General features: G+C 45.1%; 1 protein-coding gene across 1 annotated transcript in view; it reads right to left on the minus strand.

The window, feature by feature from the left end:
• Nucleotides 1-1,428: 1,428 nt before the first annotated feature.
• Slc49a4 (solute carrier family 49 member 4) overlaps nt 1,429-23,449 on the minus strand; it is a 77,931-nt gene continuing 55,910 nt past the window's right edge. The window contains exons 7-9 of the mRNA XM_021184805.2: nt 23,148-23,275; nt 8,782-8,964; nt 1,429-2,496 (exon numbers count right to left, since the gene is read on the minus strand). Coding sequence (XP_021040464.1) covers nt 2,381-2,496; nt 8,782-8,964; nt 23,148-23,275 — 427 coding nt within the window. The 3' untranslated portion in view covers nt 1,429-2,380. The remainder of the gene's footprint in view (nt 2,497-8,781; nt 8,965-23,147; nt 23,276-23,449) is intronic.

Consider the following 23,449-nt stretch of genomic DNA (forward strand, 5'->3'; position numbering starts at 1 on the left):
CAGCTTACACTTGCACATTGCTGTTCATCACCAAAGGAAGTCAGGACAGGAACTCAAACAGGGCAGGAACCTGGAGGCAGGAGCTGATGCAGAAGCCATGGAGGAGTGCTGCTTACTGGATTGCTCCCTCTGGTTTGCTCAGCCTGCTTTCTTATAGAACCCAGGATCATCAGCCCAAGGGTGTCCCCACCCACAGTGGGCTGGGCCCTCCCCTATCAATCACTAATTAAGAAAATACCCTTCAACTGGATCTTATGGAAGCATTTTTTTCTCAATTGAGATTCCTTCCTTTCGGATGATACTGGTTTGTGTCAGGTTGGCACAGGATTATCCAGCACAGACACATAATGCCATGTCCTTCCCTTTCCTTCAGGCCCACTGGCTGCCCACCCCTGTGAAGTTTTCATCACTAAGAAAAGCTGCAATGCATGGGCAGAGCAGTTGTTTGCTGGAGGGGAAGCCACACAGTTGAGCCAGGTGACTGATACAATGGACTGGAATGTCTTCAAGTGATTAGCTATTTTTAGGTCCTATTTTTAAAGCATTAGTCTGTACTTTGTGGTAAAAGTAGAATTAACCATTAATTAAAGTGTTCCTCATCGGAAGCTGTACAGCAGATTTTATGTAACACCATCCAATACTCTCCACACTCCTCCTCTCTGCTTCCTCTCTCCTCCTCAAATGGGAGGGGGGGTGGCTATTTTGCATGTCCTTAGTGACTAGCTTCCTGTCACCTTCAGAATTCTACCTCTGTTTCACTCTGTTTCATAAGAAAGATGAGGACGAAGTAAGCAGAGCTAATCCATCCATCCATCCTTCCTTCCATCTGTCCATCCTTCGTTCGTTCGTTCGTTCGTTCCTTCCTTCCTTTCCTGTCTCTCCCTCCCTCCCTCCTTCCTCTCATGCTAAGGGAGCAGACTGGTTAGAACTGGAAGCGATGCAGAGGTGACTAAAGACTGGTGTTAAATCTGAGGACTTACCCCCTCTGACTTCACAATTTAGAGCCTCAGAAGATACTGGGCAATCCCAGAACCCTCCTTCAAGACCCAGGTAAGTTGGTACACCTGGAATTTCTGGTGAGAGGTGTGTCTGCAGATGTGCAATGGTATACACGGGTCAGCAGAAGTCAGTACTGCCCAGCCTGTCCACCCGGGCTACCAGGAGCTGGCTGATGCCTGCACAGAGACTGAGCTGTAAGAAGAATTGGCTGGCAATGGAGCTGCTGTGGCTCTGGAAGCTTAGGGAAGGTCTGGGTCTGTGTAAGAGGAGCTACGGAACACGACGGAACACGAGTGGTCAGTGTCACAGGCCTGCCACAGTCAATTTTATGACCTCGTGAAAGACAGGTCCAGGAGCCATGCAATGAGTATGTTTTTTTAAAAAAAAATCCATTATTTATAGAAAGAAATAGGTATTGGCAAAAATCTGTCCAATCAAATACAATGACTTCATTTAGAACTGAGTATATTACAATCTAAGTTAAAATACACGGGTGCAATTCAGAAATCACACACAGATCTTCAAACCTTCAAAGTTATACACTGTTCTTTTCAAATGGGGGCTCATCTGACTACAATCTAACCTGGTAAGTTACAGTGGGTGCTGGACTTTACACGTGTGCCACACACGTCTGAAGACACACATGCTTCATGTGGTTCTCAGTTCATTTTTAACAAAGTGCTAAATCATAACAAAGTTACGCTTTTCACACAACAGTTAATGCAACCCTATCAGGCATTTAGTTACCTTGCTGGCGTGACTGACGCCATACTCACAGAAACAAGGGTGGGTGGGAAGGAGCCAGGCCTATGCCCAAGGACAGTGAAAGGCTTCCAACCTGGTTAAAAGTAAGGAGTCATATAAGAAATGGCTTTATTAGAAAAACATGTAGTGTACACGGGACTAACTTCTATCACTGGTATACAGCTCTGCTATTTTGTAATTAAAGTCTGATGCAGGGTTCTGATGTCTTCAGAAGTTAGTGGCGTGAGTCCCATCCCTCTGCTGTGTGCCTGGGAGGGGTCATCTTCATAGGACCACCCATGCTTCTTGCTGTAGTTCAGCTCATCAGTGGGTCAGCATGGGTACAGTGCACATGGGGGTGACTTACTCGGGCAGTTCGTCCTGTGTGAGCCGTCACAGCTCCACACAAGTGTGCCGCCAACACAGCTGTGCTGTCCACAGAGTTTTCACGCCCTCACGACACTCACGTCCTGCACTATTATTACCTAGTAGTCATTAAATTAATGTGAGACTCTGTAACTTAACAGAACCTCTGAAAGAAATTTCTTTCTTCGCCTTTTCTCCCATTGCATGTGCAATCCAAGCAAAGGTGCACTACTAAAGTACGGTCCCTTTAAAGTCCTACAAGTCTGTCTTCTTAAACCGAGACGACCACGTCAAGGTAGAGTCTGTCATAGGATTCCCTGAAGCACAGAATCAGAAGGAGACTGAGCAGACACGACCCAGGAAGGCACCAGTTGAACCAAGACAACTCTGTAAGACAAAAAATAAGACAAACAGCAGTTTAAGCATTTTCAAGGCACCTGCAAAGCATAAGCCACTCTGCATTCCTAACCACGCACAACAAAGGCATCCTGGCGGCCACTGCTCTGCACGCTGACGGTCTAGAGGCTAAGTGGTGGGTGTGCTGTATTACCAGATTTTCAGGTAGAATATTTAATCGACGTTGTTAATAAATTTTCATCAATTTGATATACCTTGACTTTGGTTGAAAAAAATCAATCTATTAATTCAAGAGGAAAAAATTGATCGCCTTATATGTTAGCTTGTTAGACTGTTAATTATTTTTTAAGTGTCCTCTATCACTGGCACTCTTGTCTTGGTTTAGAAATATCTAGTACATTTAAATAAAGAGAAAAGTCACATTATATTTTATTTACATGCGCATACACACCGTGTGTGTGTGTGTGTGTGTGTGTGTGAGAGAGAGAGAGAGAGCTGCATGCATGTTGAATGTAGGTGTGCACACAGGTCAGTGTTCTTTCCACACTCCACCTTATTCTCTTGAGACGAGGCCTCTCACTGAACCTACAGCTCGTGAGGTATTTATTTTACCAGCTAGATTGGTGGTCAGCAAACCTCAGCATGCCCCTGTCTCTGTCTGAGCAGTGCTGGGGTTGTCCATGTTTGTGAGCATGCCCAGCTTTTCACATGGTTGCAGATGATCAAAGTCAAGTCTTCATGTTCACACAGCAAGCCACTGAGCGGTCTCCCCTCCTTCTCAATTAACACTCCCATATGCTTTGATGGAAATATGATCTTCTCAACCAAAATATTTAATATTAACCATTATGACATAAATTAGAATATATGGGAAAAATAAGGTAAACCATTAAAGAATTAATCATTTCTATTCCTAGAAGACCAGTGTATTAGGCTATCTTTTTCAGTTTTCTTCCCCTTACTATCACAAACAGTCATGGATTATGGCAATCATTGGGAAACTTGCAAAAGTTATCCAAGCAGGTGGTGTGGCTGTTATCTGATTTAATGCCATCAGGAGTAAGTTTCAAAAATGCTCTTGTGTCCAGGAGTAACAGGACAGTCCTGGGCGACTTGCTGGGTCACTCAACTGTGACTGTCTCTGGATGCTGCTCAGAGCTCCAGGGACCATGGGCTGGGACCTGCATCTGGCCAGCCTCCCTCTGCCCCCACCCCACCTCCCCATCAATCCCAGGATTGGAAGTGAGTAGCTTCTTGGCATGAAGAACTTGTCAGTGGTGGTTGGGGACTGCTCTAGTCTAATATCATCAGTTCCAAGGGGGGGGGGGGAGGAGGGATATGGCTTTTCCTTCTTCCCGACTTTCCAAGGGTTTATATTTTCCCTTTGACTTCCTATGAAATGCTAAAATGGTTTCACTCTCCAAAAGTCAACCCTGAACCTCCCCTGGCTTTGGCTCCCCCCAGCTCCTGCCTCCTGTTCCCCCCCCGCACCCCATTCAGTTTTAACCCAGTTCACAGAGCCTAAGAGCAACCTGTGCTGACACCGAGCAAGAAGGCAGGTGCTGCTGTGACATTTTCTATACCGCGCTGAGAAGCAGCATCCTCAGCTCCCAGCAACGACAGCAGTTAAAGATGGAATACCAGGTAGCCCACAGCAGAAACAGGTGTGGACCCCACTTTCTGCCTAGCTTCTGTGTTCTACCTGGATTTCATGGAACCCGAACCCCAAGAGAAGCTCTGGTCCCTATCATCACAGTTCCTCAAAGGACACTTTCTCGGGCAATTTCTACTTTTATATTAAACATACAGCCTGAATTTCTGATGATAACTTTACTAGGTAGGAGGAAGCAGTTGGGATTCAACAGCAGCTGAACTCACTGTGAGCTCTCTGATTTGACAGCCACAGTGTGCACGCTGGATACAAGGACTCAGAGACCTGACAGTGTGGGTTACCTACTAAATCACAGTGACTTTAATTTATAGGAAGCTACATATATAGGAAGCAATGCAAATGCCAAGACCGACTGACGAATCCCTGGCCCTCTTTCAAGCAGGGTCTTTGTCCAATATGCCAAAGCTGAACATTTATTTCATTAGAGGGTGAAATTCTTTTCTGCCTAGGTTCAGATGTTTGTTCATTACTGTGTCTCTCTGAAAAGTCAAATCTACTTTTAGAAGCATATAAGCAGCAAGTGCTCTTTAAAATCACTTCTCAGAAAGCAAATGGTCTGAGTCAGGGGAGCACCTGCATCTCCATGCTGAAGACCATTTACAGCTGAGGCTCAGGGGACAGAGGTGGGGTAGGGGGTGGGGTTAAGGGTGGCAGGGGGGGGGTTACTTAAACATTTAATCTGTCTGAGTTGTAAAGCCAACAAACTTTCTGACTTTCTGAGCTCTGTGTCAGAGAATATAACTGAATGACACCCAATCCACTGAAATGTTTGCATTCTTAACTCTTTATCTGTTTGGCTGAGCAGTTTCCTAAAAACCTTCCCATTGATTCTCCCCAGAGGAGGCAGAAATACACACCAGGAAGCAGGACTGCGCAAGACTCCCTTGTAAGAGCGGCATCTACCACACAGCAGCCTCATCCACACTGCCAACCTGAAGCTCAAGTGCCACATTTTACTCTGCTTGGGCTCTGCACAGCACTTCCACACAGGTCCTGTGCACCATGCCAACTGCACAGCACTTCCACCCAGGCCCTGTGCACCACGCCAACCCTGCACAGCACCTCTGCACTGTTGGTTCATCTTCTGTCCTTCTCCCAGAAGCTGCTAACCTCTTCCCTCTTCTTTCTCAATGTCACCATGCTTACAGTTTGATCATCTACAAGCATCATCTCCAGAACCTCCAGTGCCAACCCGTGTTGAACAAAACTATCTCCATTCTCCCCGTGAGCATCCAGGGGGCACCCCAGATCCTGCCAATGGCCTGTTCCCTGCACTCCACAGGGAGTCCCACCAACCTCCCCCGACACCTAACACCACAGCACTCTCCTTCTTAGGTATAACATCCCTGGTCCGCACCTGCTGATCCTTCCCATTAGTGATGCTTTCCGCCTCAGCCAGGTCCCTGGATCTTCTGAATGACACTAGAGCCTCAAATTCTGACAGCCACTTCAAAATCTTTATGCATTTAGACAAAACTCGCTGCCGCACTTAGAACCAAATACAGCACAAAAGACAAACTTCAGAATATAAATCGGATTGCATTTGAGAGCACACGGAGGACGGCAGCCTCCCCGCCACTGCTTTTTTTCTGTGATGTTATTAGAATAAGGCATCACTGCACTGTCACAGTTCATCAAGGGTCTCAGAGGAACATTCCCCTCACAGTAGGGAACAAGCACCGTTCTCTTTAGAAACTGACCTTGAAAACCCCATGTCAGAAAAATACTACAAAATCTCTGATACGGTTTCATGTACTAATGCCCAACTGAAAGGCTCTGTGGCCCAGAGCTCCACATACGCCGGTGGCCTCATGCTGGAGGCAACCACGGGGGAAGCCATCCTCAGGCAAGGCACTGAGTGTATGTGCGCGTGTCGGGGAGTTGCACAGCTTTGAAAAATTATACGTAGGCACCAGACAGATTGGTGTGGGCGGGAAAGAACCTTGTCAAGGAAGCGGAGGACTTTCTGAGAGGAGAGCTAAACTCAGCTCTTACTGTGATCAAAGCCAGGTTGTAGGCACACACGGGACACATGTCTGTCATTGTTACTTAGGAGAGGAAGATGGGAGGCTGGCTAGGGCCCTGGAGTCTGAGACGAGCCTGGTGAATACAGTGAGCCTAAATCTCAAACCAACCAACCAACCAACCAACCAAACCAACTCCAGGCTTTCTTAAAAACCAATAAAGTAGGACTTTGAAGAGAGCAACAGTAAATAGCTGAACCTCACATCTACTCCATAGGCAAGTATTCATCTTAAAGTTGCTGAATTATGCTGCTTCCAGACTGGCTTTATGGAAGATCACTGAGTTCATTGTATAAAATATTTAGGACTCTGGGCTGCAGCACTAGGAGAGATTTGAGGAAATCACTTTACAAAGTTTTTAGATTTGCAGTTTATCCTAAAGTCCTAAAGCCTGTGGCACTTTGCTGCAGGATTTGAAGGGCCAGGACAGCTAACCGCGGATGCAGGGATTTCAACTCGGGTCACACTGCTAAGCAACCTGTGTCCATGGTCTTGACATATTCACAGGGTTCACTTCTCTACAAGAGAAGCCTGCTCATTTACACCATAGCATCAATGAGTTAACTACCAAGAAGGAACAAAACAAGCCTCCAGAGTGTGTGCACTGTGCTCCCTCACATACCTACCCGCACATCCACTTCCCACATGTGGGCATTTACTGAAAGTTCTCTGCAAATCATCTTGGTGGACTAAATTAATTATTACTGTAAGTTTCATTTGCTCAGAGCAGCCAAGAGGTTAGGCAGGAACCCTACACCAGCTGTTCACATATGAGTAAGAACACATGATTAGAATTCGACTAATAAGAGGACTGTGTTCTCCTCTCAGCCAGAACAATTCTTGTTGTAACCAGGGCAGGTAAGAGATAGGAGAAACGGTGCTTGGTACTTTTCTGGCCACTATGCATGAGTTCCAGCTACATCACAACAGGTGTCAATCTTTGATGAACCTACCACTGACTGTTGCTGGGAGCTGGGCAGTGGTGGCACACGCCTTTGATCCCAGCACTCAGGAGGCAGAGGCAGGCAGATCTCTGAATCTGAGGCCAGGCTGGTCTACAGAGTGAGTTCCAGGATAGCCAGGGCTACATGGAGAAACCCTGACTCAACAATCCCCCAAGCCCCTCCTCCCCAACAAAACAAAACAAAACAACAAAAACCCTGCTGCTGGACCTAGAGGAGCAGCGGATACTAAATACCCAGTGTTCTTCTGTGGTAAGACAGTATGGAATCGTGGCCTGAGTCTTCCATGGCCATGTGTGGTGTTGGACCTTTGAGAGGTGGGCTCCTGTGGGAAACTCTGACTGCCCCTCCCTAGTCTTCATCATCTTGCCCTGTGATCTTTCTCGACATGCCCTAAAAGATCTTCATCAGAGCTGGTACATCATCACGCAAGGACCGTCTAAAACAGTGAGTGAAACTAAACTCTCCTTAACAAAGAGTCCAACCAGTGGGGGGAGGGAGGCACTGAGTAAGACGCAGTTCTACAGTGCTTGCAGTTATGGTGCCTTCCTGCTTTACACTGATCAATAATGTTATACGCTAGAGCCAAGGAAAGAGAGTCATTGGGGAATAACATTATCCAACATCAGCTGCTGCGTTTAAATACTGTGAGGAAAGAAAGTATTTCTAGTTCAGTTTTGCACGGCTGCACAAACATTGAGTAAACCTGGGCCCGTCCGCTGAAAAATTGTTTCTGTCGTGCTAGGGACACACACTGGTTCTGAAGCTTTGCCATGCAAAGGCGACAGACCCTTAATTTCCACCTCGACACAACTGAAGTGAATTAAAGCTGTAACACAGCAGACGCGAGGCTCTGTGTAGAAGGCAGATGGCCTCTCCCTAACAGGTGGTGTTTTCCGTACTGGAAGCAGAAGAGAAGAGGCAGTGACTACATCAGTGCTCCTCCCTTGGTGGCCCGCTAAGCCCGCACCAGGTGTAGTGGAACCAAAGCCTTACCTGCAGCCCCGACTGACAGGGGCCATCTTGTTTGCTGTTAATCATATTATAAAAATCCCTGTCATTTGGATACATTGTGCAGTTTGGAGAGGTTCAAGTTGCCATGATTTTGCTTTGTTGCTTTGAATGTTTTGAAAATATATCTTCTGGCCAAGGAGGTTAACATAGTTATTACTTCAATTACAAGCTTGTCAGAAGCTCCCAATAAACAGTGTGACCTCCTGGAGTAGCCTGCTTCAGAGAACAGCTCAGCCTATTGACTTACTCTTATTCATCCCCAGGGCTTTAAACCACATAACCCCCCCCCCCCCCCACACTAATTCACTGTGTGCTCAGAGAGCACAGTCTATATGTAGTTTAAGTCATACCACCAGTGACTGTCATGCAAACTCCAGTGTTGGAGTCACGTGGCCAGGGCTGGGCTGGCCAGTCACTGATGAAAGTAAACAACACTCTGCCCCACTCTGGCTAATTCAAACCCTCTAGGGGTGGGAGCGCCCATGGACACACTTCAAGAAACACAACTGTGGTCATTGTTTGTACTAGCATGTGAACGCTTCATAAAGTAATGCGCTTTAGTGAGAACTCTCCACACAGGTCACAAACCTGTCTCAAAGCACATTTAGATAGTGAATAATAATAATAATAATAGAATTCTTACCTGTATGATAAAATGTGACAAAAAATAAAAGCACTCCCATGAACATGTTACTTAAAAAGGTGACAACTCCACAGGTGATCCCTTCTGGAACGGGGTAGACCGTTTCCACAAAAAGCTCAAAGAATATGGGGACGCTGCTGTTCAGGAACACTCCCAAGAGGATGCAGGAGGCGTACAATGTCACTGCAACAAGAACACAAAGGCTTTAGTTCATGGATGGCAGAGGCGATGAGTCAGGGCAGACTGGATGCCCGCCGAGCAGTCCTGGAGCCGAGTGTCCTCCCCACGGTGCTGAAGTCTGACAGACTGGCACATGGCTGTTACCACCTTGCTCCGGTTTTCTGCAGTAAGAACAGGCTTTGTTGCTGAGTGATTACCAATTTACTCGCTTTCTCTTTCTGGTGGATTATCCCAAAACACAAAAGCAACTTAGCATTAGAGTCATTCTGGGCCAGCATCATGGCTCTGTGGGTGTACCCACCTTCCAGCCTCATGACCTAAGTTCAATCCCCAGGACCTGCAGGTGGGAGGAGAGAAAGGACTCCCCCAGGCTGTCCTCTGACCCTCATCTGTGCGGTGTGGCACATACACCACACAATAAATAAAGATAATAAAAAAATATAAGGCTTCTGATGAAAAGATTCATAAAAATAAAAACACACTTTTCTCTGAGTCACAGGCAAATGAGGTAAGGGAATAAAACGCAGTAAGTTAATGAACAAATCTCGTCTCATTTTACGATGTTAAGGAGAACTTAAGATGCAAGGATAAATGTCAGGCACATGAAATGGTACTGAAAATGACACATGCAGAGACTGGTTCACAGTGGCTTCCGAGTGCTGCACGAGGCACTCAGCATCCTTCCAGAGAACACAGGAGGGATAGTCCTCAGCAGGGAGGGAGTTCTGTGCCACAGTCTTTTTAAGTAAGGTCTGTTTCTACCACAAGAACATACACTAACACTGTGCTGAGCCAGCCAGAGGCCAGGGGATGCTGGCCTCTAATCATAACACTGGGGAAACTGAGGCAGGAGGACTGCAAGTTAGAAGCCAGTCTGAGCTACGTAGACACTCTCTCCAAAAATCAATCAATATATAAAAATTGATTGGAGGAGGGTGGGAGGGCCAGATTAGCAGGTTAGCCTACTAATGTGACTTGTAGTGCATTCTGTTGAAGAGGATGCACTGTGGTTCCTGTAAGCACACCAGTCCACAGCTGAGTTACCACAGTTACCACAGCTCCTATCTGCCCATATGCCGTCAGTAACTCAAGTCTCAAGGTGGAAGAGAGCCTGTGGAGGAGAGCTATAATATGTACCTATATTTTCATAAAGATATCTGCTGACAATAATGCATAGAATATTATAAAGTTACAAGAAAAATACTTTTACTATAAATATTTATTAAGAAAAAATTGCTGTGCAGAGCTGCAGAAAGTGAGGGCATTAAACCAAATCTCTTACACATCATTCTCAGATTCTGGCATTTCAGAGCACCAGAGTTGGCCACAGCTGGCTCCAATCATTAAGCATCTACCTGGGGTAGGGAGAGAGCAGTGCCACCAGTTTCTAATGGACTTCTCTGGTTGACCTCATTGCTGCTCCCTCCCACCCCCACCCCACTTCTGCTCATGTTCCAGGATCATAAAGTCTAAAATGCCCTCTAAAAATGTAAATGGCTGGCAATTACTCTGTGACACGAAACTAGAGAACAACAATGATGTAGCACCTTAGCCCTACCGATGGGTGACACAGTGGCCCCTTTACAGGCATACGAGCGGTCAAGTCACCCCATTAAAACAGACCATAGTTTTCAAGAGGGTCTCCTTTTCTATTGTTAGGCATCGTATTGCCATGCATGTGTGTATGACGTGTGTGAGTGCCGTGGAGCTCATGTGGATGGAGATAATTACACTGGGAGTTGCTTCTCTCCTTCCACCTTTCAGTGGGTTCTTGGTGGTCAGGCCTGCACGGCAAGCTGAGCCACCCTGTTGCCCAAGACTTTTATTTTTCCCTCAATGAGAGAGGAGAGAGAGACAGAGAGAGAGAGAGAGAGACAGAGACAGACAGAGACACCGAGACTGACTGTCCATATGAAGACCTGTATGCACATGTGAGTTCACGTGCCCAGGACGCCAAAGGCACTGAATTGCCCTGGCCCTGGAGTTACAGGTGCTGCAAACTCAACTGAGGTCCTCTTCAGGAGCAACATGCACTCTTTACCACCGAGCCACCTCTCCAGCCCCAGCCCCAGCCCCACACTCAGGAGACTTGCAAAAATAAAGCACAACATAGCACCCATGTTGACTATCTACTGGCTGGATGTCAGTCACACACATGTTCAGCATGCTTTACTCACTCATGACTTATGTGTGGTGCGCTGGGGATGGAAGGTTACCGGAAGCTTCTACAGTGTATTCTATTTCCAATGTACAATCATTTATTGACTGGTCAGATTACCACTGGGTAATCAGGGCAGAAAGAACTACAGACCCAAGAACACATCAGCTAGGAGTTTAGAACAAAAAAGTACTGAAATAAATGACAAGAAAAAATTCCAGCGCACAGGGACCAGCAAGTACTACTACTTAATCTAGGATCACAAACTGATGGAATTAGATGTGTTTATGAAACAAAATTAGAAATATTTCCACTTTAACATTCTGGCTCATACTATAAACCTGGCACTCAGGAGGTAGAGCTGGGAGATTTGAGTTCAAAGCCAGCCTGGACTCCACAGGAGTCTCAAGACAATTTGGGCTAGAGTGAGACCTGTCTCAAGACAGAACAAATCAAACTATAATGAAAACAAAACAAAGAGCCAAAAATACTATGTTTATATTTTTAAAGGGGCTCTATATCCCTACATGAAATTATAATCAGGTGAATTAAAATATAATGTTTACAATAATCATAGTATAAGAAATGACAGGGCAAATGAAACTCTTAACGAGAGGGGACTGGGTACAGGTCTTGGAAGGAGACAACAGAATCCATTGATCTTTACCAAGCTTGGTACAAAGGCAGAGCTGGGATTCACCTGGAAAGCATCATTTGGAGAAGGCAGACCTTGTTAGAAAACCCTTAAACCAAGCAGCTCTCTTGGCCCACGCTCACCAGGAGTCTCTGAAGAACTGTCACCGGAAAGGTAAAGTCCTACTGTGCTCAAACACTGTTGATGAATTCCTGGTAGAAGACCTTCATCTTCTGGTAGGCTATTTGAAAACATCTAACATAAATCACTGTGCTGACTCTTTGATTCAGAGTCTACTTCTGGGATGTTAGGTTCTATCTGTGTGGGGACAGATACAGGCAGGACAGTCACCGAGATGCTGTTTGCAGTGTGTGCAAGGACTGAAGACAAGCTCAATGGCGCCAGAGAAATACTTGGAGAGTAAGAGCCAGTACAGTCCTTGCAAAGGACCCAAATGATAACTAAGAGCATTTAGAAAACAAACACTAGGTGGATATGCTAAAATCACGTTCTACTGCAGAGACTAAAAAAAAATCAAATAAATTACACAGGGAAGAGTTAACCGAAAGTCTTCCTAATCAGAATGAGGGAAAGGCAGCTGTGAGCACTGATTTGACACACGCAATCCTCAGTGTTCTGGAACGTGCAGATTGTAAAAGCTGACTATAAAAAGTCTGAATTTGATTTCTACTTGAATTTCAGTTCAGCCTTGATGTAGTCAGTGGATGAGTGTCATCTATTCAAAGTCAAGTAGACAAGATAATTTCCTGCTCATCACAGAAGGTTCAAACAACACAATCATTAAATATTTCCATGACTTTTTATAATAGTGAGACTAAAATTATAATAAACTGCCTTTCAATTAAAACGTCAAGGTAATTTAGCAGAATAAACACAAATGAATTGCTGATGCAGATTTTTTTTTTCCCAAAAAAAGCTAATAAGATTTCATGGGGCTGCAGTCTGAGCTGCAAAAAGAGTCGTGTAATACGAAGCAGAGTTGAAAGGGATGTATGTTAGGCACATAAATTGGATAATAGCTCTGAAAGTCATTCCCATGACAAACCAAACAGCTAAACTTTGGAGGGAGAAAACTACATATAAACACATTACATCCACTAAAACACCCAAGCTCAGTGGTTCTCAATCTTCCTAATGCTGCAACCCTTTAGTACAGCTCTTTATGTTGTGGTGACCTCAAGCCATAAAATTATTTTTGTCACTACTTCATAACTGTAATCTTGCTATGGTTGTGAATCATAATGTAAATTTCTGTGTTTTCCGATGGTCTTCGGTGACCCCTGTGAAGGGGGTGGTGACCCACAGGTTGAGAACCACTGCCCTGGGTGAGCAATAGTTACAAAAGCAACCCCAGCAAAGAGCAAGGTGTAGCTTAGTTGGTGGGTTGCTTGCCTGGCTAAGTCCTGGGCTTGATCCTCAGCACTGCATAAATTATGTACAGCCATTCACACTGTAGTGTAACCATGCACCCTGTAACCCCAAGTCTGGGGCCTGGAGGATCAGATGTTCAAGGTCACCCTTGACTGACCAGTGAGTTTGAGGCAAGCCTGGGCTAATTGGGACCTGTCTATAAAAGATAAAAAAAAAAAAAAATTCCAAAATTCAGATAAGAAGAACTTCTGCAGTCAACATCTAATGGGACTCATGATATGCTCTATCCGCCAGGCATGGTGGTGCATGCCTTTAATCCCAGTACCTAGGAGGCAGACGCAAGTGAATCTCTGAGTTCAAGGCTAACCTCGTCTATAGAAGAATGAATTCAGGATAGCCTGAGCTACACAGAGAACCCCTATCTTGAAAACAGAAACAAAAAAGAAAAGCTACAGCGGGACTTTCTCAGACCTGTCAGCAGCATAAAGATGACAGAGACTTTAATACAGGTTTAAAGCTTGGGCCTTTTGTTTAGACACTCTCCCAGCCAGCTCATCTACAGTAACCAAACTATCTAGTTCATGACTCACAACATGGCTAGCTCTATACCTTTCTCTGCTCTGCTCTGGTCTGTCTGTCCCCTCTGTGTCCGTTCTCCCAATCCCCTGCATCTGCTTTCTTCTCCTGCATCATTCTCTCTGCCTGCAAGTTCCGCCCTCTCTTCCTGCCCAGCCATTTATTGGCTCTTTATGACAACCAATAGGTAGTGAGATAATCTCTGATCCAACTCTAGATTACCTCGAGGCTGTCTGACCTTCAGGTATCTATGCAGGTGTGTAAGGACAAACATTTGCAAATATAAGCCTGGCGGTGGACCAAAAAAATGACACCACCAATATCCTGCCTGCATTTAGCTTCCTGCCAGTACAGACTTAACACTGAAAATATGGAGACATACCTTCACACAATGTAAACAAGGTTACCTCAACAAAAAGCAAAAAAGATATGTCAACAGTAACTTTGCAATTTTGGACTTGGAAGCTTTTGTGACACTTTAAGTCAGCATTCACACTATTCCAAACTTTCATCTTATTGCTCTTTGGGGCAGGTAAATTAAGTGTCTTAAATTGAAGTGACTAAAGTCCTGAAAGCAAAATAAAACAAACAAACAAACAAAACCCCCAAAACAAACAACAACAATAAAAACCCAAACAAGCCAACTTGTTTAGACACAGGTTAAATTGGCAGTGAAGGGTTAAAGACCTAAAAGCCTCAGGTGGAAGGAAGGTCAATCCCTCCCTTGGCATTTAGCACATTGAGAGCTAAAGGGGAACCAACCTGCAGATGGAATCTTTATCCTCTGCCCTACACCCAGAGCCCCTGTGCACAGTCCAACTCTCCTGGAGAGACAGCCGACCGCAGCCGTTCTGAGTAAAGGACAATTGGGCTTTTGTAGACGATGGCTCTTCCCTTTATTTCCATGTCACCTCCACGAATGCTCACCTAACCCTGTTAACACTGTGCAGGTAGGTCTACAGACTCTGGCTTTCCTACCAAGCCACTGTGCCAGACTGAAAGACCCCAAACATCGGCATTTTTTATTTAACAGTACTGATATGCGCCACATGTGCCTCAAATCTGTATTCTACACCAAAGCTGGAAGTGACTGCACAGAGACAGACTGACAGAGCCAAAGGCAGAACATCCACAGGTCACAAATGAAAAGAATTTTAATCATCTGCAGAATAGGTCAACAATTATTGCTTAAGCATCTTTGAGGAAAGTCTTAGCTTGTGCCTTTCTTCAAATCCATTTGTCAGTGGCTGATGGCATGCAGCAGGCTTCGAGGCTCTGGCGGTAAACAGACGCTCTGCCTCCGATCACTGCTCTACTATCGCCTGGCTTGGCAGCCATTTCCAGCACAGTGAGAAAGGTAATTACATGCCACTCTCAAAACACGCGTCTGATCATAAGCAGCCATTCGCCCTGGTCTCTGGCTGGGAGCTCAGCAGGAAGGTGGGTGCACCAGTTCTAGGAATGTTTTGCTCTTAATTTAAAAAAAATTTAGGGTCTGGAGAGATGCCTCAGAGTTTAAGTAAGAATGCTCAAGAGTTCTGTTGTCTCCCCGCAGGCAGCTCACAACCACCTGTCAGGGGTCCTGACACGCTTAAAATGCTATTATTATTGCTGTGTATGGGGACAACTCCGTGGAGTCGTTCTCTCCATTCACCTTTACGTGGGTTCAACCCTCCACCCCAAGACAAGTGTCTTTCCCTGCTGAATGTCTCCCGGGCCCACTCTAGCAGTGCTGTAAGGAAAACTCTGATATGCAAGGAGGCTGAGACCAGAGGAGCCAGGTTGGTCAGTGGTGTGCGCACATGGCTGTTGAGCTGTGGGGAGGGAGTGTGTTCAATCTAAGTCTTAGGCCAGACATGGTAGATGTCTCCAGATGCTGAGCGCCACTACGGAGAGACAACTTGCTCTCCAGAGCTTGTTGCTTCAGATAGACTATAACTTGCTGGGAGAAAAGGACTTAGGACCCAGTGTTGACCAGCAATATAGGAAAGGCTTTCCCTGTGGGAGATATGCACGCTGCCATCAGATAAGGGTATATCTGAGATGTGACAACAGAGGTCTCACTTAAATGTTTATATTATTACTTTTCTTTGGGGGAGGGGGATGTCAAGTTGCTCAGAGTGGCCCTGAACTGGCTATGAAGCTGAGGAAATCCTTGAGCTTCTGATCCTCTGAGCATAAGCCACCATCCCCCATGTGTGGGGCTAGAATGGACCTAGGACTACGTGCACACTAGGCAGACCCCCTGGAGCTGGAGTTACAGACAATTGTGAGATACCCGAGGGGTGCTACCCCTGCAAAAGCACAGTACATTCTTAACTACCGTGCCAACTCTAGCCCCAAGGGTCATTTACTGAATGATAAATTATACCAAACGAGTGACGTTCACTTAAGCAGATCAGAGACAAGTTTTAACTCGTGTAGCAAGATCTTCCCGGAATGTAAAACCCAAACTCTCACAGTGCTCATAGACGAGCAAGAGCAGCCAAGGATTGGTTTACATCTTTATTAAGAAATAAGATATAACATGTAAAAGAAAAAAATGATTATGAGTCACCTAAAGAGAGTTAAGAAGTTTCTCTGACTTGGGTTGAGGACAAGAGTACACTTTACAGATACGTTTTCTCACGTGCACACTGACGGGACAAAGCTGGGAAGGCAGCGGCAAGTATTACATCAGAGCTGCGCTAGAACTGTTTCCTGTTTCCCGTGGAGAGTAACTTTGTAAATGAAAAAAACAAACAAAACAAAACAAAGCAAAACCTCCTTCGGAAATTAAGACAGAAGTAAATAAAGAACAGCAACAGCAAGTGGTAAAGGGAAACTTCCACAGATTCTGAGCAGGCTGAACATAGCAAACTAAACATATCCTCAGGGGACAGAGAGGACGGTCAATGCCTAAGAGCTTGCCACTCTTTCGAGGACCTGAATTCATCCCCCAAGACCCGCAGGGTGGCCAGCAACCACCTATAACTCCAGAACTGTCTGGTGTCTGTGGGCACTGGCACCCACATGCCCACATAAAAATAAACCCTGGGAACAAAAAAACAAAGCCCACCCATCCAGATAGTCAGGCTTACTTCACTGTCTAGACAAGCAACGGACTTTTAAGGTCCCCCGCTTCAGTCTCTCAGTCGCTGGGTTACAGTGTGCCCACCTGGCCTGGCTCTCTGGTTCTGTTACCAAGCTCACCTCTCTTTCACATCATCCCACTTCTCGCTAAAGGGTAACTGCTGTAGCCCTTAGAACCTGCTGCAAGTTAATCCCAGGTGAGGTCATCAGGACTGTGGCGATGTCATTAGTGACTATGATTTCCTTCTGGGCTGTTAATTTGCAGGCACCCTTGTTTAGCCTCTTTGCTGGCATACTTTAGTCCCATAAAAATTGACTGTTTGCTATGTTTACAGTTCCGTATGGCTGAAAGGCAAAGTAATTATCTTGCAGAAATGAAGCACAACAAATATTCCTTGAAAGAGTGGGCCTGGAGACTGGTTGTGAAATGATACCAGCACGTAGGCTTATCAGACACTTTCCAGACCCCCAAATTATTTATGGCTCAGAAGAAGGCAGTGCACTATTAAATCATGAGTGCTGACTGACTGCCTTCTGAAACACAATTCTGCCCAAGACTTATTTCTCTTGAACATCTCCACAAATAAATATTACATGATCTTCCATACTAGATCCTTTGAGCATTTTATTACTTCGAGAAATCATTTTTAAAGCATCCTTTGTATGTGCACGCAGCACGTGCTCATGTGTATTTGTGCCACAGGGCACGTGTGAGGATAACCTTGGGTGTTAGCCCTCCCCTTCCACCTTGCTGGAGACAGGCGTAGGCCTGGAGAGCTGGCCCACGAGAGTCCAGGGTTTTCCTGTCCCTGCCTCCAGTCTCCTGTGCAGCCCTGGACTCAGGATGACAGCTGCACTTGACCTCTGGCATGGGTTCTGCAGGTTCAAGTTTGGGTTTCCACACTCGTGTGCCAAGTTTTCTACACCGAGCCCCTTCCCAGCTCTCATGACCGGTACACCCAGAAGTCTCACACACCTGTTCTCTTCCTGGTTCATTTTCTAGTTTCCTTTTCTGAGCTGTTACTAATGGCCGTGAGTGAGAGTCCCTTTTAAGTTACTCTTTATCGTATTTCCTGAAAGCTTCGAGTCACCTATTTCTTTAAGTGTTTAAAAATCATATTCATTGCTTTGAGGGGCCATGAGTATGTTTTTAATTTTTGCATGCTATTAAAATGGGGGCATAATTGGAGGGGGCATGTGTATGCTTTGACTTTTTATGTGCTATTAAAATGGGAGTAATTACTGTAATAAAGTCAGAACGCATGGAAACAAAGCAGCTTACTCTCTGGCCTATGCACACTGCCCAACTTTCAAACAGTTAGAAGGCTTCCTTTCTCGAGGTAACCCAGATGCTACCTGTGGTCAGCTGTTGTTCTAAAGGGCGTCTGTCCAGCAGGACACCTCCTTTCCCTCTCACCCTGGAGTTGCTGGGTAACACCATCGCACATTCTAGTAAGTAGAAATGAAATTAGATGAATAATTGCTCCCAAGGCAACTTCTATCAAACAGTCAAATTGTATTGTTTCAGCAAACTCAACACAAAAGCGCTAGCATTTTTCAAAATGCCACTTTGCAAGCATTCATCCATACAGTAAAAAATGACTGCGTGAGTTGTGGCTAACAGGGCTAGACATCTCATTCTCAGATCGGGTGAGTAATGTGCTCGCAACAGTTGTTCATAGCAAAAGCCTCTAGATTTTGAAGCTCACGTTATCTAGTCATGAGGTTATTTATTTGTCCTGTTGTAAACACTCCAGTTAATTAATAATGAAATTTTAAACACTAAGTTTTCCTAAGGGGAAAGAGTTGCATAGTGCTGACAGCTTCCAAGAGGATGTGTGCGAGCAAGTGCATCTATCAACCCCCTGTGCCTTCAGAGACAATGCCATGACCTAGTTTTCCTTCTGCAGAGGTGGCAACTCTAATAGCAAGATCTGTGGGCTACACAAAGACTAATGATGGTTGTCGTAGGACAGTGCCGCAAGCAAACTTAGCTAGCTTTTAGCCTGTTGTGTCCACAGTTCTGTCCACAGTCGTCACTGTTTAGTGGTGAGGATGCTCTGAGGAACATGCTATCCAATGGTTCACTTCTTACTGTGACATGGAGTGCTTGGACACGACGGTGGGTGACATGCTGGGGTGACCACAGTCTTAGGGGCTCCTGCTATAGACAGTCGTCTACTAAGCCGAGCTGTGTAGTCACAACTGTCTCATGTCTTTCACAGACTCTCCTGACTTATATATTATAAAAGCCCGTCAGAGCAACACTAAGCATTCTAGGAAAGAAAGATTTCACATTTCCTGACTAAGAATGGCCACTACAAAGAAACATGAATTTGCCAGTACTGACTTTAAATATCAACCGCAAAGTCTAGATCTGTCTATAATTAGATTCTGTAGTAAATTCCCTTTCATGGAACCTCTTTCACTTAAAAAGAATTAGGTCAGATTTTTACAAAGGCAGAGGGAGTACCTGTGATAGATTTATTAAAATTCCCCATTGTTCCATTAAACCGTGCCCCCTTGCCTTCCCTGAAGCTTGTGCAGAATGACAGAGTGACAGCTCTATCTACTGAGGCTCAGGATGAGATAATGCACTCCCCTCCCCCTCCCCAGGCGGAGCTGGGGACAGAATTTATGAGGCACACATCCATGCTCCAGATCTTCAGGCTGGAAAGGAGGACAAGTTACACTTAGAGACCTGCCTGCTAAGTGCTACTTGGTATGAATTGAGAAAGGCTCTGAGGCTGCAGAGGGGAGCCAGCACAAGCTAGTTCCTAACCCAGGCTTTTAGTAAGTTAAAACTATCTTTCGGGAATATCTAAGTGACATTAAAAAAATGGACTTGCAAGTGAAAACAACAGTAAAATGCACATAAATATCATGACGTAAGTACAGTGAGCGTGTCCCTGAAGATGGGAACACCAAACTCAGCCTTCCCATCCAGCCCTGATTTATGTTAGAAGTCTGCCTCTGCTCTTCCTGTCTAGTGCACTTCATGTCAACCAGAGGCTGGCAAATGTGGTCTTAATCAGGTCAATCACATCCGTGGGAGGTTAAAATGATGTACAATTTTCAAATACACCCTGCCCCCTGACTATAGAAGGTATACTCACTACACAAATCCCGGCAAAAGCCTGCGTAAAAAGTTAAGTTCCCTCCTAAAGACTGCGCTGAGGTGACATTGCGCCTGACCTCTACAGTTAGTTGCCTTAGTGCTTTATAATGAACAACCAACAGTTGTCACCGAGCACTCAAGATTATGTTTTGTTAAAGTCTCACACATGCGCACTTCTAGATGGGATCCTGAAAAAAGTCTGCATGTGATTCCATGGACGAGAGAAGTTGTAAACTAAAATGAACCCATCTGAGTGCTGCCCAAGTGCTAGACTATACCAGGATGGAGTGAAAGAAAAAAGATTGGCCCAGTGAGGTGGAAAGATGGCTCAGCAGAGAACACCGGCTGCTCTTCCAGGACCTGGGTTTGATTCCAGCACCTGGGTTTGATGGCAGCTCACAACTGTCTGTAACACTACTTCCAGGGGTTCTACCGCCCTCTTTTGGCCTTCATGGGCACTGCATGCATGTCGTACACAGACATACAGCAGGCAAAACATCCATACACATAGGATTAAATAAAAAGAAATCTGACTCAGAACACTGGCCTGATTGTGATCCCATGCAGGAATACTTTTACAGAAACAGTCACAGGTTTTTAGTCAGGGTCTAATTATTACACTGGATGCCTAGGCTTCAGAGCTTGAGGGGGCTGAGAGAAGCATTCTCTTTTTCCAGCACTAGGAGGGAATTTAACTTGTTAAACTTTAAAAAGCCAAAACCACCACCACCACCAACAGCAACAAAAACCCAAAAACTCTTTGGATTTTTATCTGAAAATTAGATCTATCTACTATTTATTGACTGATTGACTGACTGATTGATTGAGATTGTAGGTATATATGTGTGGGTCCTGCGGACTGAACTCAGGCTGCGGGGCTGGGCAGCAAGCATGTTTACCCACATGCCATCATGCAAGCTTGCCACCTCTGATCTTAATGCTTACTTAGTATGGTGTCCATTTTTCACGATGCTTTCAAAGCCAAAAGAAACTCCTAACAACTGTGCTGATCACAAATTTAGGTGGAAGCAGTTCAGTAGGTGTGTATGTCCTGACAGCTCAGCAGCCATTTAAAGAGTAGTATGCACAGACTGAGAGAACGACCACAATACTACAGGTGTGTGTATCTGATGGGCAACTTAGAGCTCCAATTCCCAATCATATTGATTACTGCCTCATCATTTCCTGCTCTAGATCAGCTCTGTAGAGATCTGCTCATTACTATATCAACTGCTAATAAACTAGCTTCTCAAAACTATGACATCATCAGAATAAACCCCGGTCTACTGACACTGGGCACTTCCCTGGCCTAGAATCCGGTAGATGTCAGTGCCCAGTATAGCCCCTATGAGTTTCCTGGGGCACTCTGACCTTATATGACTGCTATCGTCTCTGTGAAAGTGGCTGTACGTCACTGCTGCTAGTGTACAGATCCTGGTTCTAACACCAGATTCAGAGATCCAAAGTAGGATGTGCAGAAATTCTAAGCTACACTGGGTGTGGGTGGGGGGACACATGCCGCTGGAAAAGTGGCCCCACAAAACCTTCAGATTCTTATTTACTCCTACTTATCGAACGCCGGTGTGACATTAATCCCTCAATTTACTTCACAATAAATAATCCTGTAATTGAGCACGTAATCCACTGTGGCTAAAAATTATTTGCAATATGAATCAGATAGCTGCATCTTAAGCAATCTTTTTATTAGAAGAGAGGAAGGAACAGGCATGGAGTCCTTGCCTTCCTTAGTAAGCCATTACAGGAATCCAGACCAGACCCTGGGTGGGCAGAATGATGCCTCTCTCCACTAAAGATTGATGTTCCCGTCTCTGGAACTTATCCATGTGTTACCTACCTTACAGGAAAAGAGGATTACGCCTGAGATAGATTTAAGGTTGCTAATAACTGGAGTCTGAAACTGGGAGATCATCCTGGATTATCTGAGTGGGTCCACTGTAAGCCAAGATCCCTGAGAGCAGGGTGGTGGGACAGAAGGACCAGATGGAACTGTAAGTGAAATCACGGGGCTGACCTCACCCGGAGGTGAGGAGAGAGATTCTTCCCTAGAGTCCCAATGACCCTTTTAGCCCAGACACCATGGGTTAAAAGCCTCCCACTCCAGGGGGGCACCATAATAATCTGTGCTGCTGCTGAGCCGTTGCACTCCTGTAACTTACTACAGCAACCTTAGAACTTATATTAGTAATAACAGTAGAAGTAACAGCAACTATAAATATTTCTGGTTTATAACTTATACTTATTACTTATAACTAAGTAAGGTGGCTACAGCTTCCAAAACCCAGAAATCCCACTTTATGCAGAAAATGTGATGACTCTATATAAAACAAGGCACCAGGCAAGGTCAGAGACTGTGTGCCAGCATGCTTCAGATCCAACCGTGTTTTCCCGCTACCGTACTGCTTAGTAACAATGATAAACAGGAGAAAAACACGCTATGCTCTGGTGTGAATTCTACACAAAAGTAAGCATTTTCATGATATATGAATACTGTAAAGAGGACACTTCCCTATGCAAAATATTCAATTACTTCTTGGACTCTTCTCATCTGGGTGTACATACACACACACAGAGAGACACACGCACACACAAATGTGTGTGTGTGTATACATATACACGCATGCATGTGGCATGTACACATATGTGTGCAGTTGTTTGTGTACATAGGCTTATATACATGTGGAGTTGATTTTGATTTGGGGTGTCTTTCTTCAATCCCATTCCACTTATTTTTTGACACAGGGTTTTCGGCTGAGCCTGAAGTCTCTTCACTGGAACAGACTGTCTAGCCCATAAGGTTCATGGATCTGCCTGTATCTGAACCCCGAGCCTCTAACAACAACAAAACTACTCTCAAACTCTGTGTGTGGGAATGGGTATGTTCATGAGTTGCCCTTGGAGGCCGGAGGCATTGGCCCCTCAGGAGCTGGAGTTCCATGTGACTGTGAGCCACCTGACACGCATGTTAGGAATTGACCCTGAGTCCTCTGCAAGAGTTGGGCCACGTCTTTAGCTTCTCATCCTCACCACTTTACACAGGTTATGGGATCTGATCTCAGATCTCTGTGCTTACCCACAGGCCTTAACAACTGAGACATCTCCATATATATATATATAGGGAAGAACTGCAGAGAGCAGGACGGGGGCTATCGTCAGAGGACGTACTTTCCTGTGAACTGAAAGTCTTTACCTCAAGCCCAAAAGCAACCCGTGCTTACCTGTTGTCAAAGGCAAGTGGGTGATGCTGTTTAGGCAGGTCAGGGTGAACCACGTGGACGACAGTGTAGCCCCAGAAAACAGGAGGAGAAGAATCAGTTTCAGCATACCCCGGATAAAATCTGCAAACCTGAAAAGAAACAATATCAACTTAATCCTAGCTAGACTTCTCAGTACTGTTTAAATTGGCAGCATACTTTCTTTAAGCAACCATTTCTTGAATTTTCACTGCATAACCTTAGAAGCCAGTTATGAATACATATTTCCTTCCTTTTTTGTTACTTATGTTACTTTTATAATAATT

This window comes from Mus caroli, chromosome 16 (genome assembly GCF_900094665.2).
Source record: "Mus caroli chromosome 16, CAROLI_EIJ_v1.1, whole genome shotgun sequence".
Classification (NCBI taxonomy): Eukaryota; Metazoa; Chordata; class Mammalia; order Rodentia; family Muridae; genus Mus; species Mus caroli.